Raw genomic sequence first — 17,788 nt, 5'->3', positions numbered from 1 at the left:
TTCCTGCCCATTCTGCCATACCTGAGAGTATGCTCTCTGGGCTGGAGACCAGCCTCCCTCCCTCCAGTTCTACTCCCAGTGTTGAGTGCCTGTTCAGCACTCCCACAAAACCTGCTTTCTTCCACACAGTTCTTGCATCTCCTCTCCAGCTCATGTTTATATTGAGAAACCAGTGATGAGCCATTTAATGAAGGCAGATCTTAGCGTTTAACGTATCTCATGTTTGTGATTATTTTAACTAATAAGACCTGAATTAAAACAGACTTTTATTTTACATTCAATTTCTACAAACAAAGTTGAAAACCAGGGAACAAGCATTAATGAAGAGCTCTGATATAAATGTCCTGGCATGTTTTTAATCTTTTAATTATACTTTGCATCTCAAGTGCTTTTTAATACAAAGTAAAATCGGATTTCATAGATGTACGTCAGAAAGATACCCTGAGCTCCGCTTCTAGAGATATAAAGTAGGCAGCTCATGAAGGTGTGGTATAGGTTTCCCAACTTCTTTATGTTTAATTACAGTTAAATTCTTGTCCATTGAAGAAAGAAAAAAGGTTAGCATGATAAAGGATAAAAATCAGAGTGAAAGAATAAGTGCAAAGAAAGGCAATGCACAGGAAATAACATATTCCCGTGAGACTCTAAAATCCCTTTGGTGCCAGCCATCTAAATAGCTGCAAATACCAGTGGTTAACATTGGCAGAGATCCTTACCAGTGAGCGCAGCCAAACTCAAGCAAGCGGTCAGGTACCTTCAAAGACCCATTCAACGCATGGCCAGTGTCAAGGGAGGGATGTAGCATTTCTCCTTTAATGTGCAGCCATCTGGAATTGTGCATGGAGAGGCTGGGTGGTCAGACTTCAAAAGGAAATGTGATTCCTCATCCTATTGAGCTACTGCCTTCTTCAATGCTTTGCAGAATTCACAACTTATTTTTGTTGAAGTTCAACTTTTCATATTTAATTTTTTTTTTTAAATTTTGCTCCTGAAATACGACTGGATTTGATATCTTTAAATCAAATCTGTTCTGTATCCTGTAAAGAAAAAGGACCTACAGTTCTCTGTACATCAGTTGAACAATTGTCAGTGTGATGCTTCAGCTTGTTTATGCTCCACTCCTGAATCACTGAGGGGTTTTTTTAACTTTAAAAAAGCAAAACTATTTTAAGAGGTTTTAAGTACTGCCGAGATCTTCCTTATGATCTGCTAATAGCACTTTCAAACAGGAACAAAATAACCATTTTTTCCATTCCCTAGGTTAGTTTTGCAAACTTGGACTATTATTTCCCACCCCCAAAAAATCAGCAAAATAGGACAGTTAAGGTGTAGTATAAACAGGTACCATGAAACCACCGTATTGGTAATTTTGGTGTTATTTTTAATCACAAATCAAATACGATTTAGCATGTTAAATTTATCTTGTCCTTAAGGTTTTATATGCAATCTGAAACTTCAGTATAATGCATACTTTGAAGTGATTTGACAGATCCATTAAGAGGAAGAAGAGCCATAAGAGTCCATTTGGTACAGATATTCTAAGGCTTGGAGTGTTGGCAGTACCCTTTATTCTAGCTTTCTTCAAACAAAGGCAGAAAACAGACTGAAATGGCTGCATCGATCTTTCAAATGGACTTATAGTGCATCTTTTACAAGGCAGCCAGTCTCGGTTAAATTACTTCAGTTGATGGAGATGTTCCCCTAAGAAGTTATTCTTAGTTTAAGAAAAGCCCTTTTGATATGAATTGTCTATTTTCAGTTTTAACTTTGGTCAGATGACAGATAAAACCCAGAAAAGTTTCTCTAATGAAAGGTGTAATGAGCCTCTCTACAGTCCTTCCCTGTAATGCAGTCTCCCATACCCCGACTCTTGCTCTGTTTCTTCCTCCCCATCGTTTTTGTGGGCATTCAAATAGCTGCTTAACTTTCCAGTTACTATTTGGGTATTTCAAATTTAATTTCTACACCCAGAGTTCACCATCACTTTAGCTATAACGGTCACCCTGGGGATTCACAGTTTGCATGTGATTTCTGGTACAGCAGCATCAGAACACACAAGTGCTACAGTCTCAACCTACCTCTGATGCATTTCATCTCCACTGAATGTTATGATTACTGCCTAGTATTTCACACTTCTTTGAAATGGTATCTCTTCTTAAGCCCCCCTCTTGCTGTAAATTCAAAGTTACCCTGTATTTATCCTTTTTTTAGAGCATTCACCATGAAAGTGACTTTTGCTAAGCTATCCAAAAATTGGAATATTAAATAAATGAAAAATGCATATCTATTTTAAGAAGGTTGCAGTGAGAGTGTGGAAATAGATATTCTGCGTAATCTAAAGGGGGTCTTTTAACTAGAAGTCCATAAAAGAATGCTCTAAAAGTCAGGATGCAAGAACCAGTTCAAGTTTCTCCCTCTTTCATAATTCTCCACGTTCATGTGCACAATTGCCAGCATTGTTCTGTCTCAGCTCCTTGCTTACACAGGAGGGATAAAAACACTGCAATACTTGTTACCTCACACAGCTCTATGAAGAAAAAAAATACATTAAAATGTCTTATGTGCAAAAATACTGCAGTAATAGAGCAACAAGCATGCTACATCCAGTTAATAAGAAGTAACAACTCACAGGTTCTTACTATACAACAGTATATTTTATTACTAACAAAGACTGTAATAACAAAGCTCCTCAACATGTGTATAAAGTCACCCGTTTATAAACATGACTACAAGAATGAAGGGTACTTAGTGTGCATTTTCACAGGAGATTTTTCAGATCTTTCTCACTGTCCCTCCCAACAGCAAGAATTCTGTCTATTTTTAATGGGGAAATTATAAAAGAAATAGCATGTCCTATAGAAGGCAATAAATTACAAATGCTAAAATGCAGACACCATAACAGAAAGATAAATACATTCAATTTTTAATGCATGGTGGATAAAACAAATAACTTTGGTTTATCAGAACTGTAGTTCCTGTTGATTCAGCATTTACATGATTTTTTACCATGCAATTTTGATTGACTGTTGAAAGCATCAGTATGATGCCCAAATTAGAACACAATTCTCTGCATAGTATCAAAATATTGAGAAATATTCTTATTAGTAATCGAATGTAAGATGCTGAACAGTCTTATAAAATGCATTGACATTTAGGTTTAGAAAACAAAAATTCTGGCTCTAAATTATTTGAAGCACTAAAGTCATATCGACTTCACTGGAGCCACGATTTCTTAAGAGCCAAACAATGAAATTCTTACCCACGTCAGTAGTGCTTCCTTTTGAGAGCCACCCTATCATAAGAAAGGCTACATGTATTAAGGCCTTTTTGATTTAAAGAAAATATATTGCTGTAGCATATAGAAAATTAAGCTTTGTAGAAAAAGTATTAAGGTCTTCTTTTAAGTAAATATATTGTTAAACAAACCTGTATATTAATAACTCAACAGTTTGTTTTCTGAAAGATATTTCTCTACAGAATTAAAAATATTACGTTACTTGCATAGATACAACGTGAAACACATACTTTCACTGCAGCTCAGTAGAAAAACCCAGTGTATACTTCAGGATCTGCCCTCCAAGCAGCCAGGGATCTGAAGTGTTTGCTTCTTTGGCACAATGCATGGGATCACCACACCAGGACAGGCTACAGGAAGCATTTTTCTGAAGCAGGGCTGCATCTAACACATTGTCCCTGCAGCAGGATGCACAGATGTCCAACCAGCCCTGCCCCAATGCACGGTGTACGTCACATGTTACATACAGTACAATCTGCTTTACACAGAACCAAGTAACACGGCCTGATCACCACAGGACTGCTGACTTTAGTAACAACCTGGAGGAAGCATGTTAGCCTTACTAAGTTTGTACAATACATACAAAATACTAGTTATAAATGCAGTCAAGTTATTTACAAAATTCATTTTTATGTACAAAATAAGTCACTATAATTCCAGATTCCTTTTCATATTCAGTGTACAAGCTACCATAAACCAGTGCTATAATCAATACACCATGACACATAATTTAGGGACTATTTATAAATTTGTGTTTCCCTTATTTAAAGTGATACTGCTGTTACAGACACAGTAAAAAAAAGAGGAAAAAAACCCCCAAGTTTCGGAAAATAACGAAGATGAAGATGGAACTTTCATGCCTTGAAAAGTAACAGTGCTTTCTAAGCATTATTTTAATACAATTCATTAAAAGTGTTTTTTCTCTCGGGAATATTTGTTTCTCTCATCTTCTTGTTAAATTACAGTCAATCCAGCCACATCCTACAGAACTTTAGTTTCCACTATTCCTGCATAGGATTAAATATAGTAGATTATTGCTAACTGTTCCCACAACAAAACCTACATCTTTTAAGTGCAAAGCAAGATACGTGTTTTTTAATAAGGCACAGAATAGCTAGTATTTCCAGTGTAACACAGAATCCCTATCAGTTTAATACACTGCAAATGTTCATACAAAATTTCAGTCTTTCAAAGGATATTTCCAGTGTAATACAGAATCCCTATCAGTTTAATACACTGCAAATGTTCATATAAAATTTCAGTCTTTCAAAGGTTTGAACTGTTTCCTGAATCCAACTCTCTTCTGGTATCTGAAGCCGAGTAGACAAGTAGCGGTAGGGAAGCTGACTGTGAGACATCAGGTATTTGGGAACAGCTGCTTTGTAACGGAGGAGATTCAACAAAATCACTCCTAGGAGTTATTCTAGAAGTAATGGAAAAGAAAATACAGGGAGTCAATTATAAGCACATTGGAAAAAATAATTTCATTACTAGAAATGTATTTAAGCTATATTCTTTTCAAGAGAATGCAGTACAGTTCTGTATGTTTTGCCAAGCTCAGGGTCACCACTGCTCTTTTTCAGACTTGTCACCTCTCAAAATGATTACTGAGAGTATACTCATTCTTCAGAGAGAAGAAACAGAAAACTTCCCCCAGAAAAGAATTAACGGTCATACACATAAACATGCAAAAGATTGAGTTAAGGAGCCTTACCTTCCTTCAGCTGCTCTCTTCATACTCTCACCCAAGCTACTGAGGTGACATGTGCTATCTGCTTTATTTCTTTTTTCCACCTGATCCACGGTCAGTTTAGAACCAGGTAACATTTGATCTCCACTGTTTTCACCTTCGTCAGCTCTTCGGACTGATGTTCCATCTGCCTCTACCTCTTTCTCAGATGTCTCTGGAGAGGTTTTAATTTCTGCAACATTTTCCTGGCTTAAGTAATCATGATTAGTGATTGCTACTGCAGACGTTCCATGATTTGTTGTCCCACCGGTGCTGGTCCCCATTGACTTCGAAATGACTTTCAGTCTGTGTGAAGTTGATTTGTAGTGCTTCTTTTTATGCTTAACTTTGGAATTATGCCTCAAGAAAAATTCACATGATTCTTGCAGCACTCTTCGACTTTCACTGATAGGACTGAAAGAAAATACAAGTGTGTAACTGAATGAAGGGGATAATCCTAGACAGAGTGTAATATAGCTTTGTACACAAACCCATGAAAGAATAGCAACCAGTGATGCAGTCTGAGCTGGATGTTAACAAACATGAGATAAAAAAAAATATGTGAAGAGAAGAGGGGAAAAAAGCCCCGATCATAATGGCTCCAAAGTAATGATGTCTGTGGAACAATTAAAGCAGATTTCTACATTTCTTACTTCTGTAAGTAGGTCCAATTAATCATCTCAGACAGGAAAGCAGGATTAGCTCATAAGCAGCTGTATTATGAAATTAACTTTATGTAAAGTAAACCTTTTTCAAGTGAAAAAAAGGTAAGCATTATAAAACTGACTTCAGTATTTTTAAATTCTTATAGCTTAAAGCAGTTAACATCTGAAACACACAAAAAATTATACAGGAAATGGAAAAAGAGGGGAGAGGGAAAGTAAGCTATAAGCTCACCATCAAAGAATGCAGATGTAAAATAAAAGGAGCTTAAGGACTGCTGCCTTGGGAAATCCAAAGAGAAAGATCTAAACCCACAGCGTAATTTATGAGTAATACAGATACTTTAAAAGAAATCATCAAGGAATAAAAAGGAATAGAAAAAATGACAACTACTATAAATGGGCATGACATTTATAATCTGTTTAAATCCACAGATAGAAATTAAATAAATTGAGTAATAAAACTGAATTATTCTGTTTCAGAAAAATAATAAGGAACAATAGATTAATAAAATAAAAGTGATACTAAGGAGGGTTCGATGAAAATTAATTTCAAAATAAGACAAGCCTGGCAGAGGAGAAAAGCAGAGGATGTTATTATGACAGTAAACACAGCTAAGCACTGTGCTATTGAAGCATCCAGAACATGTGAAAGGATCTAAATTGACGGCTGAAACTATCTTCTCCCATGTGACTGGAGACCAGAGATGCACTAGTCAATGCTAAACAACAATATGTCTTCTGCTTTATGAAAGAGAGCAAATCAGCAGAGGAAAATATTCTCTATCTTCTGAAAATGTCAAAAAGTCACTGCACATGTAAAACTTCCACAAACTCTAACGGAATTTTGCTGATGCCCATATGCAGCATTTAGAAAGGGTCGAAGGAGAACATTTTGATTGCCTGAGCTATATTTAAAGAGATATGCCAAAATTCCAACCTATTTTAAGGTATATACTTAGAAAAACAGGAATAAAAAATGGTTCTTACTCTCTTTTGCGGTTTCTGTTGAAGAAATTGGCCCATTCAGAACAGGTCTTTTTACTTCCCACCCAGAAGACTGGAGATATGCCAACAATCAATGTCAGCAAATATTTCATCAGAAACAAAAATATTTCTGGTCGTGCTAGTGCCTTTGCCTAGAAGATAACAAAGTTGAATAAATGCAAAGAAGAAAATACACTTGTTGATTTATTTTTTTACACACAGAAAACAAAATAAATGATGTAAAAGAGACCTTCTCCTTATGGCTGCTGGTCTTTGTTGAGGCTTGTACTGAGGACAAATGTTAGACACGTACAGTCAAGTCAGACCTGGTTAATGTCTACAGCTGAATACATACAGAGAAGATTAGTCAGGGGAATTTTTTTCTTAACTTGAAAGGAAAGATAATTTGGAGGGTAACAGCATTAGTAACCACGTTCTGCAGAGATAGCTTGTATGTATAAGATTTATCCCTTCAACTTAAAAGAAACAGTACGTGGATGAGTTGGGAGCTAATCAGATTACACAGCATATTCAAGGAGCCGCAGGAAACTAAAGAGTAGTTTTTTGTTTATTTCAAAATTAATCCACTTATTTGCAGAACTGGGTCATAGGAGCAGAGATACTTAACTCGGAGATTATTATCTTCTGCTCCCATGCTGCAAATTTAATTTACATTACCTGACCTATCTGCCTGTCCCATCTATGAAAGTCACTATTTCTGTTAGCCAAGTAACATTAGCTACTTAAACTGAAGTTCGGTTTCATTTGGTTTTGATCAGGCCAATGTAATGAAAGTATTCAAGCTCGCTCAGGTAAGCCAAGGCTGAGCATGCCACTTTAAACTACTCCACAGTTAGCACGCGCTGTTTATTACAGGGACAGATCCCATTAAGTCTATCTTTGTGTAACATTCCCTGTTACTATTTACTCTCTCCAATAGGTTAATTATAGGCTGAGAATACATGCTCTATGTTATTATGCCAAGCTGTTATATGTAAGCACTAAGAAACATAACGCATTTTTTTAAAGCATCAAAGCCTTGTTTTCATCTTGTATATTTTGTAATTTTGAACCATTTGGGTTAATACAGAGCCCAGGGAAGACAAAGTGCGCTTGTTAAGAACAGTAATGGAACCAAAGTAATAAAGAAGTCTGTAAGCTCTGCTACTCTCAGTTTATACTAACTTCAATACATAGGATACAGAGGATGTTTAAGAATGTAGAAGGATCAAGCCTTATCATTCCATAATGCCTGTGCTTATATTCCTCTTTTTAATGATAGTTTATTGCAGTAAAAACACAGATGGTAAGTGCAAAGCAATGAAAGATGACATGAGACACTTGCATTTCTCTTAAAGATGGTGTCATCTTTTATATTTGTTCTTAATGGAAAGAAACCACAAATTACTTGCAATTGCAGGGAGTTTTATGTACTTACAAGAGATTTAATCCATACAGAGTACTGAACATGGCAGATTTACTTTAAAAGCCTTTCCAAGGAAGTTGGTGTTTTAAGAGTCAAATGTTAAATACAAACACTTCTGCACTTTAAAGTGCTGTTGGGTTGTTTTTCTTTTTTGTTTGCTCTTTGATTGGTTGGTTGTTTTTAAGATTTCTTCACATTACTGAAAATCAACCTGCAAATGACAGCTATCATGGAAAAAATATGCTGGAAATTTGTAATTTCAAGTGGTTTACACTTCTACACTTAGAAGAAAAAAAAAAAAAAAGAACAAGAGTGATTTAAAATCTATGGTTATAAGCAACAAAATCCCATTTAGACTTTCTCAATCTTCAAGAATCATTTCAGCTTCAACTGAAATTGATAAAAATTCACCTTAAGTGCTTTGATACTGAGCTAGGTACCCAAACAGCGAGCAACTACTTTTAGGTACACATACTATGAAGAATGATCCTCCTCCCAGCATGAACTTTGTTGGGACCGGTCTTGTTCAACATCTTTGTCACTGACATGTACAGTGGGATTGAGTGCGCCCTCAGCAAGTTTGCTGATGACACCAAGCTGTGTGGTCTGGTTGATACGCTGGAGGGAAGGAATGCCATCCAGAGGGACCTTGACACGCTTGTGAGGTGGGCTGATGCCAACCTTATGAAGTTCAACCATGACAAGTGCAAGGTCCTACACCTGGGTCGGAGCAATCCCCGGCACAGCTTCAGGTTGGGCAGAGAAGAGATTCAGAGCGGCCCTGCGGAGAAGGACTTGGGGGTGCTGGTCAATGAGAAAATGAACATGAGCCAGCAGCGTGCACTCGCAGCCCAGAAAGCCAACCGTATCCTGGGCTGCATCAAAAGAAGCGTGACCAGCAGGGCGAAAGAGGTGATCCTGCCCCTCTACTCTGCTCTTGTGAGACCTCACTTGGAGTACTGTGTACAGTTGTCCTGGTTGTACTGGTGTCCTCAACATAAAAAGGACATGGAACTGTTGGAACAAGTCCAGAGGAGGGCCACGAGGATGATCGGGGACTGGAGCACCTCCCGTATGAAGACAGGCTGAGAAAGTTGGGGCTGTTCAGCCTGGAGAAGAGAAGGCTGCGTGGAGACCTCATAGCAGCCTTCCAGTACCTGAAGGGGAGCTATAAGGGTGCTGAGGAGGGACTCTTCACTGTAGTGACAGGACAAGGGGTAACGGGTTCAAACTTAAACAGGGGAAGTTTAGATTGGATATAAGGAGGAAGTTCTTTACTGTGAGGGTGGTGAGGCACTGGAATGGGTTGCCCAGGGAAGTTGTGAATGCTCCATCCCTGACAGTGTTTAAGGCCTGGTTGGATGAAGCCCTGGGTGACATGGTTTAGTGGGAGATGTTCCTGCCCATGGCAGGGGGTTGGAACTGGATGATCTTGAGGTCCTTTCCAGCCCTAACTATTCTATGATTCTGTGATTCTATAAATTCAAGTATCTTAATGATCATATATTCCTTTTAGATCTATAAGTTGGAGCTAACTGCCCTGTGCTATCAATTTGATTAACACAAACTTTCAAAGCAGAAGTTTCACACCACCAATTTTGACTTAAAAGGCAACTAATCACTGCATGCTCTTGAAGTAAATTACTAACGGCACAGCAGATATAGTAATGTATAATGGGTTTTGTTAATTAACTTTTCATTATAACTTATAAAGGAAACTGCTACTTGCCTGATAAGGACAAGGAATATGGTACTGGTCACAGTGGTCAAACACCCACGTCGTTTCCCAGATCTTCCGGTTCACCAATTCATAGACATAACATCCAAGAAGTGCTACAAGTGGCACCAAGTATAAACCACTAAAAACTCCAATTCGGATCATAAATTTCTTTAGCTTCTCCTGGTTTCTGCCATCATGCTGAATGACTTGCCGCACATGATTTAAAGAAATAATACCAGCTAAAAGAAGAGAGAGACCGAAAAAGACACAAAGGCACAATGGCAAAAGCACAAAGTACAAAGAGGCATCCAGATCATAGAGACCCACAAAACAAACTCCACTGATATTGTCCCCTTCAACTTTGTTCATTGCAAGGAGCATTATGGTTAGAAAACCAGGTATTCCCCATGCAACCGCATGGAACCACATGGCCTTTTGTGCAATAGCTTCACAGCTCCATTTTCTTCCTGCTGCAAGGAACCAAGTGATTGTAAGAATCACCCACCATATAGTTCCTGCCATAGTGAAAAAATACAAAACCATGAAAAGGACAGTACAGGCTTTGTTTTGGGAGCCAAGAACAACTGTTTCACCGATTTCTAATTTATCATCTGCCTCGTTACAGGCAGTTTTGTTCCCAAGTAAAAATCCAATAAAGTACATTAGAGAGACTATGCTGTAACAGACAGAGTAATATATGATCGGCCTCTCTGGGTACCTAAACCTTTTAACATCAATCAGGAAAGTCAGGAAAGTGAAAAGCGTAGCACAAAGACAAAAGATTGAAACTATTCCAATGAAGCTTTTCGCAACATCCAATTCATAGTTTTTGAAGTACATATTGGGACATGGGGGTGCGCACTGATCAATTCCTAGAAACTTGTAGCCTTGTCCATTGGTAGTGTGTAGGTGTCGTGGGCACCAGAATCCATAATCCCTTCGGGTCTGGACTGGGGTCTTCTGAGTTCCACGTATGTTTGTGGTTACAGCAGCCGTGGCAGGAACAGTTTCATCACAATTGACTAGTCTACATAAACAAACAGAAGAGGAAATATCTTAATACTCCTCATTCTTAACTGCAATTATTTCTTAGAAATATGAAAAAAAAATCTGATTCTAAGCACCTTTAAATTTTGTAGATAATGCAAAATGTGCATTACATGAGAAACTCAAATGGTATTTTAAAAAACAGACTTAAAATACTTTCAGTTTAGAAAACTATTCAAACACAGCTATCCAACTGTTGTTTTATTGCTTATGAAACTACTCAAATTGCAATTGTTCTTTGAGAGTCTTAAGTTCTACTAAATTTTCATATATGTATATAAAAATGTTCCCAGCAGGGTTTTTTTAACTCTGGATAACAATAGAGTGTTGGAGACAGATCTTGTCAAAATGCAAGCCTCAATCAAGGAATAAAGAAAGAAGGCATTCTTAAATGCAGAATTAACTGATGACTAGTATATGATTATAATTTTTGTGGTTTAGTGATATTTCATTGTTGACAACAATAAAACTACCTAACTGAAAAAGACAAAAGTAGAATAGATAAGCATTGTAAAAAATTATCACTATTTTATCAATAGTGTTCATCTCAAATTGCTCAAGACTCAATTGCTCAAGGGTTTGATTGGACATAATATGTGACCTTTTATATGGTTAATACAGTACTAGCAGTGTTGAACATATCTTCAAACTAGCTTATGTACTTATAACTCAGGTAAGCATTTACTCAAAACTGGGTTTATATTTATACGCTTTCCAAGTTTAAGCATATATTTAAAAAGAACAAGTTCTGCATTTTAACTTTAAAAGTAAATTTGTTATCTCAAAATATTTTTTGTGAAATGCTATTATAGGAGTCCTTCAGTGTTAGTTTGCAAGCTTGGCTTAAGCTAAAAAAACCCTTCAGTTCTTTGTTCAGACTAATCATTAAGAGAACTGAAAGCAGTTTCTTTCATTAACCAAGGGCTGGACCACCATGCACGGAAACAGTGCAAGCTTTATTCACCCATGTCTTCCTAGGCATTATGTATGTCTGTAAGAATACAGAAGTGTGAATCTGAGGATTCCAGTTTACTGACCATCCTCTCACAAGCTCCTGTTCAACAGGCTCCAGCAGCAGGATCTCTGCTGCAGTAAGAACATCCTGCATCACTTGGATTTCTCTGTAGGTGTGTCATGGTTTAAGCCCAGCTGGTAACTCAGAACCACACAAATGATAGTTCACTCCCCCGCACCTCCACTTCCTCCCCCCAATCCCAGAGAGATGGGGAGGAGGATCGAAATAATGTAACTCCCACAGGTTGAGATAAGAACAGTCCAGTAACTGAGGTATAACACAAACCGACTACTGCTGCCACCGATAATAATGAGGGAAATAACAAGGGAAGAGAATACAACTGCTTACCACCCACCGACCGATACCAAGCCTGACCCAAACAGCGATCTAGCCCTTCCAGATAACTGCCCCCAGTTTATATACCGAGCGTGACGTGCTGTGGTATGGAATACCCCTTTGGCTAGGTTCGGTCAGGTGTCCTGCCTCTGCTTTCTCTCAACTTCCCCTCCTCCCTGGCAGAGCATGAGACTCAGAAAGTCCTTGGTCAGAGTAAACACTACTTAGCAACAACTAAAAACATCGGTGTTATCAGCACTGCTCCCAGGCTGAAAGTCAAAAACACAGCACTGCACCAGCTACTAAGACTGAGAAGAATGACTACTGCTGCTTAACCCAGGTCAAGGTGCTTGCGCAGACATTTCATGTATGAACAGAGCAGGTTCATTGTCAGTAAATTGTCAGTAAATTATTCTATAATTTAATTAATAATTTAAATAATTTAAAGCTGCAGTAATTACTGCAAAATGTATTTTAATTTTAAATGTAATCTGAAAGATACATTGAGTAACTGGCTTCAATTGTAATTTTCCTAATTTTTCAAAACAATTCTTGAAGACATTTGCTGCGCTGAGTAGCACTACTGTTGCATAAAAGCGCACGCTCAATGGGAAAAGCTGGTATCTCCTTGTTTTAAAATCCCACAGTTTTCCTGCAGAACTAAGGGAAATGGCATTAATGCCATCTATCATACTCACTCCAGTACAGATTTCTACCATGATAGATTTCTACCAGAGATCATGGCACAGAATTACTGATCCAGTTCTCTCTCAGCCCTATCACAGATTAGCAACTGCACAGGGGTCAGAAAAATTATTTGAATTTCCAGTTTCTGCTCCTTTCCTGTAGTTCTTGACCTCATGTGTGTTAAAAAACAAACCAACCACCACCACCATTTAGCTTTAATAATTTATCTGCAGCTGAATGTCAGAATCTCAAAAGACTACAATGGAATGTATTCAGTGGTTTCCATTTAATATATATCTTTTCCCCAAACATAGTATTAACTCTCTTCTCTCTGGAAGATACATGTGAACATCTTTGAGAAAAGTGGGATTTTTAAAAAAGGAACTTTTGGCAGGCAGTACAGGAAAAGCAACATGAGACTGAATTCGCACATTTAAGTAGTTAGGAGTAAGGTAAGACTTCTGTGACTTAACGCTGTGTCCATTCAACTACAGAATATTTTCTATTTAATTATTTTATGAGCAGTTATTTATAAAATCCCCATGAAGTAAGTATGATCACCCTTAGTTCAGAGATCAGAAACCAAAGCAAAATATATTCTGTAACATTTATTATAACAAATTTTATGAAAATTATACTAAAAATCTTCTTTTTGCAGGGATCTGAATACTGAAAAGTACTGCTGCAGAGATTTGTTGTAAGAAAGTCACAAGCAGGAAATGTAGGTGATCATTTGAATAACAAACAGGTTTTAATTAGAAAACAGCCCTATGCATAAGCACTGCAGGGTCACCAAAGATGAAGAAGCTACAGCAAGGTGGTGATATTTAACATTCTACCTGAGATTTTCAACTCAGCCTAGGTCAAGTACGAAAACATCACCCCCAGCACCTGTCAATGTGAAAAATACCCTACCTGGCACATTCCAGCTCTTCAGGCCATGTGATTCCAAAAGTGTCCATCAACTGCTTACAATCAGAATATACTTTCTCACAGAGGCTTCGACAAGGGTGAATCACATGAACTTGCTCTAGGCAGGCAGGGACAAAGGCTTTGCACAGAAATGTGTGGAAGTCTGGTGAACAGTGAAGATTCAGAAGTGGAAAAAAAGGCTACAGGGAAGAAAAAGGCTTTGGTTAGTAATTTTAAAAAGATAATTCAAGTAGTCAAAACTAACTTTCATCACTAAGGATCACATTTGTTCCCCTGTAGCTTTGAAAAGATAATGGAATATAGTGCTTGTTCAGCAGTTGTGAAAGAGTAAAACCCAGCGACCTGAGCAGTGAGAAGCTCTGTTAGCACCTCCAGCCCTGCCCTGGGATCTTGGCCAATCTCTAACTACTTAAACCTGATTTTTTCCCATTTGACAATATTAGAAACTTGAACGGTATTATGAAAGCCTAAGATTTTTAAAAAACCAGCAGGAAACACAAGTTCCTACATTCACCAGTCAGCTTCTAAATGAGTTTTTTTAAAAGTGTTCCTGTCCCTGTATTTCCTGTTAGATTACATTTTCAGTCCAAGCGGTGTGTTGCACGCATCATCTTCCCTCACGCCAGAGAGGTTTGGGTTTCTTTGATTAGTGAGGTCTAAATATCATTATTCTTCATTTCTAAAACACTGCATTTCAAAATTTGGCATGACTGATGAGTGTTCTGACTAGAGAATTCACAGAATGATGCTTAATGCAACTTGCCCCTTCCTCCTCCCCCCTCCCCCTGAGTTAATTCAATCTATTACTGACAGTCAGACAGGCTTTTAAGGTAAAAAGTCAATCTTCCTTCTCTATATTTTACCAACTTTATTATTAGGGAAAACTATTTTAGCTGAAATACTACTGCCTATCAGACAAACCAGAAGCTGTCAGACATTTTTGCAAGTGCTGAATTGTTGTAAGGGCAGCTCATTGAAGGAGCCAAGTGATGACATGCTAACAGCATGGCCAGGCATGCTCCTGTACTTCTAAGAGGGCTGTATGTCCAAAGTGGCAGGGCCAGCAGGAGGAAGCAGGAATACTGGGGGGCTGTGTAAGGAAGCCCTTGTGTCAGCGAGCACAAGCAGAAATTAAACTGAAGGAGCCAACCATATGCTGATGACCTGTTGGAGGGCATATGGACACTAACCACAGATCAGCTAGGGCCAGGAGGTGCCAGGCACTGCCAGGACAGACAGCACATATATGGTGCACTGCCATTTGGCCCATGTAAAAGCGCTGAGGTGGCAGGCTAGGGGGATGTGCAGAACAGGCTGGCTTCTCCACTCACCAAGGTGGAGACTGCCCAGGGAAAGGGAGAGAACACAGAGCAGCTGCGGGGGTGTGTGCTGAAGGGACCCAACCCTGCTAGTTCTTGAATAAGCCCCAGCCTTCAGATCCACTGCAGGCTGCTGTTCACTGTCCTGTCTGCCATATAAGACACACATTCCTGACCCAGCTCATGAAAGTAAAACAAGCTTGTTCCCTGAGGCAACCAACCCACGCCTGATGGTGAAAGCCATATGCAGGGTCACATCAAGCTTTGAAGTTCTTTTTAAGTTGTTTTTTGGGTTTTTTTTTGGTTTTTTTTTTTTTTAAGGTTTTAGAGAACAATCAGCCACTGGAATAATCTCCCCAGGGAAGTGGTGGATTCCCCAACATTGAACACTTTTAAGGTTCAGCCACAGAGGGTGTTGGGACATCTAGTCTAAGCCATGCTTTGCCAAGCAGGGTTGGACCAGATGATCCTTGAGGTCCCTTCCAACCTGGCATTCTAAGATTCTACAAAGTACACTTTTTGAAGAACTGCTTCTGGTATTTCAGGAAACAGGAATCTCCATATCACACCTATACAGTCAAATTCATGCATCAGGAAAAGTGAAACAGTATTTAACACACTTTTAAATGTTCTGATAAACAGGGACAATGTGCAAAGTTTTCAAAGTAGGCAAAGCTTTTAGTAAGATTTTTATTTAGGAATAATTTTATTTACTTCTTTGCCATTGACAGCTACATAAATCAAATATTCAACACATGACTGGTAAGGGAAGGACTAACTTCTGAGTCCTGAATAGCATTCTTACTTTTGCCAGCTTTTAAGAATCCCAAGTATATATACACATACACACACACACACACACACATGCATGCACACACACCACACACCCCCCCCCCACAGCCAAAGAGCAAGTTTTACTGCATACCAAGCATGTATTTTAAAATAAAAGACATTGATAAATAAATTTCCCTTTCCAAAATGGAGTATCTACAAATGCTCAAGGGACTTTTGCAGTAAGCACAGGAATGTATAGGAAGGGGTGAAAGGAAAAGATAAGGCAGAGCAAGAATAACTTAAAGATGCTTTATGCAAAACAAAAAATATGTTGGCACTATCCTCCAGAGCACTCCGGCTGCATCTGCAGATGCCATCACAGCAGGTGCATAGAGGTCTGATCCTGTCTCTCTGCATGTCTGCTCTGGAGCTGCCTTTGCAGGAACCCAAGACTTGAAATATTTTATGACAAGGAGAGTAGTATAACTCTAGTACAACATGCTCCATTTCCATAAGTCAGATTAATTCCTAAATACTACATGGTTCAGATGAAAATAAGAGTGAGGAGTTAACCCCAAACGAATTAAATGACCTCTGCATAATTATGATGCTCGTTTTCTTTTCAATTAAATGTTATTTGTTCCAATGGTTAATTTATGTTAGGTCTGTTCCTCCTGGCACTTAAGATAAAATAAAGATAACAGCCTGTGTAATCACATACAACTCCTGTAGAAATTGAGTTTATTTTTGAAATTCAGTCTTGTAGAAATTGGCTTGATTTTTTTACTTTTTTCCTTTCTGTGTCCCACAAAGTTTATCTCAGTTGATAAAAAATCATTTTCTAGAGCAAGTGTTGAGGTGCCAGGCAAGAACTTCTGCAGCCATAGGTGAAACAGCAACATTTGCTCAACAAAGTAAGAATTAAAAAAAAGGAAAAAAAAAAGTATTTTGTTAAGCAACAAACAATTTTTTAAATAGAGTTTTCCACCACAGCTTATAAGGCTACATATTTTAGGCTTGCCCCCTTGATACAGCAAGTAAGTATAACGAAGGTGACATCTGGTGAAGAAAGGACATAAACCAAACCTTTACCATTCTAACTATGGCATGTTGGCACTCGCTAAACACTGTTGTTTAACAATCTATTTTATTTAAATGTAAAACTGTGCAAACAGCTAAATACAAACGTGATTTTAGGAAGGAACCTATGCTCAGCCTGTAATGTAATCAGAGTAGAAATCCAAGCACTTGGCTGCCAAGAGTAATTGTTCTTACAGTATTTCTTTCAGCTTGCTAACAACATTTACTTTTTGACACCTGAAAGTACGAACATAAGCAGCAGGAAGTTTCATATTCTGAAGACACAAGCAGACCTTCTGAGTCAGACCAAACTCAGACTGCATTTAGCTTGGCACCCCATTCTCACTCCAGCTGGTAACAAATGGAATATAGCAAAACAAGCTGACATCCCTTCCAGTTTCCTGCAATCCATGGTTTAGGAAACCAGCTGCACGTTATACCACCATTGTGTTGAAAAGACACTGACAGATCTCCTTTCTGCCTAGAACATACCTAATCTCTTTTTCAATCATTTATGCTTATACCCTTTGCAAATACTACAGCAGTAAGTTAGACTGCATCATTTTATCAGGCACTGCTGAGAAAGGAGCACATTTTGTTTATTGTAACTCCTGGTTTTGCAACTTCATTTGTCTTCTGACAAACAGCTAACAGATTACTCTTTACTTTTTCCATGTCATTTTGCCATCCTGCTAAACCTTAGCATAATAAGGTTTTAAATTTTTATTTCTATTCCTTTCCTAATATACTTTGCCTTCTATTTGCCTTGACTACAGTT

General features: G+C 38.2%; 1 protein-coding gene across 3 annotated transcripts in view; it reads right to left on the bottom strand.

Moving 5' to 3' along the window:
* Positions 1 to 2,632: 2,632 nt before the first annotated feature.
* FZD6 (frizzled class receptor 6) overlaps positions 2,633 to 17,788 on the bottom strand; it is a 28,893-nt gene continuing 13,737 nt past the window's right edge. For all 3 annotated transcript variants that reach the window (XM_065668743.1, XM_065668744.1, XM_065668745.1), the window contains 5 exons: positions 13,820 to 14,016; positions 9,829 to 10,846; positions 6,677 to 6,825; positions 5,010 to 5,438; positions 2,633 to 4,718 (listed from right to left, as the gene is read on the bottom strand). In XM_065668743.1, coding sequence (XP_065524815.1) covers positions 4,562 to 4,718; positions 5,010 to 5,438; positions 6,677 to 6,825; positions 9,829 to 10,846; positions 13,820 to 14,016 — 1,950 coding nt within the window. In that variant the 3' untranslated portion in view covers positions 2,633 to 4,561. The remainder of the gene's footprint in view (positions 4,719 to 5,009; positions 5,439 to 6,676; positions 6,826 to 9,828; positions 10,847 to 13,819; positions 14,017 to 17,788) is intronic.

This window comes from Lathamus discolor, chromosome 2 (assembly GCF_037157495.1).
Source record: "Lathamus discolor isolate bLatDis1 chromosome 2, bLatDis1.hap1, whole genome shotgun sequence".
NCBI classification, from domain to species: Eukaryota; Metazoa; Chordata; class Aves; order Psittaciformes; family Psittacidae; genus Lathamus; species Lathamus discolor.
Note: the sequence above shows the minus strand (reverse complement) of the source record. Positions and strands in the feature narration are given on the sequence as shown.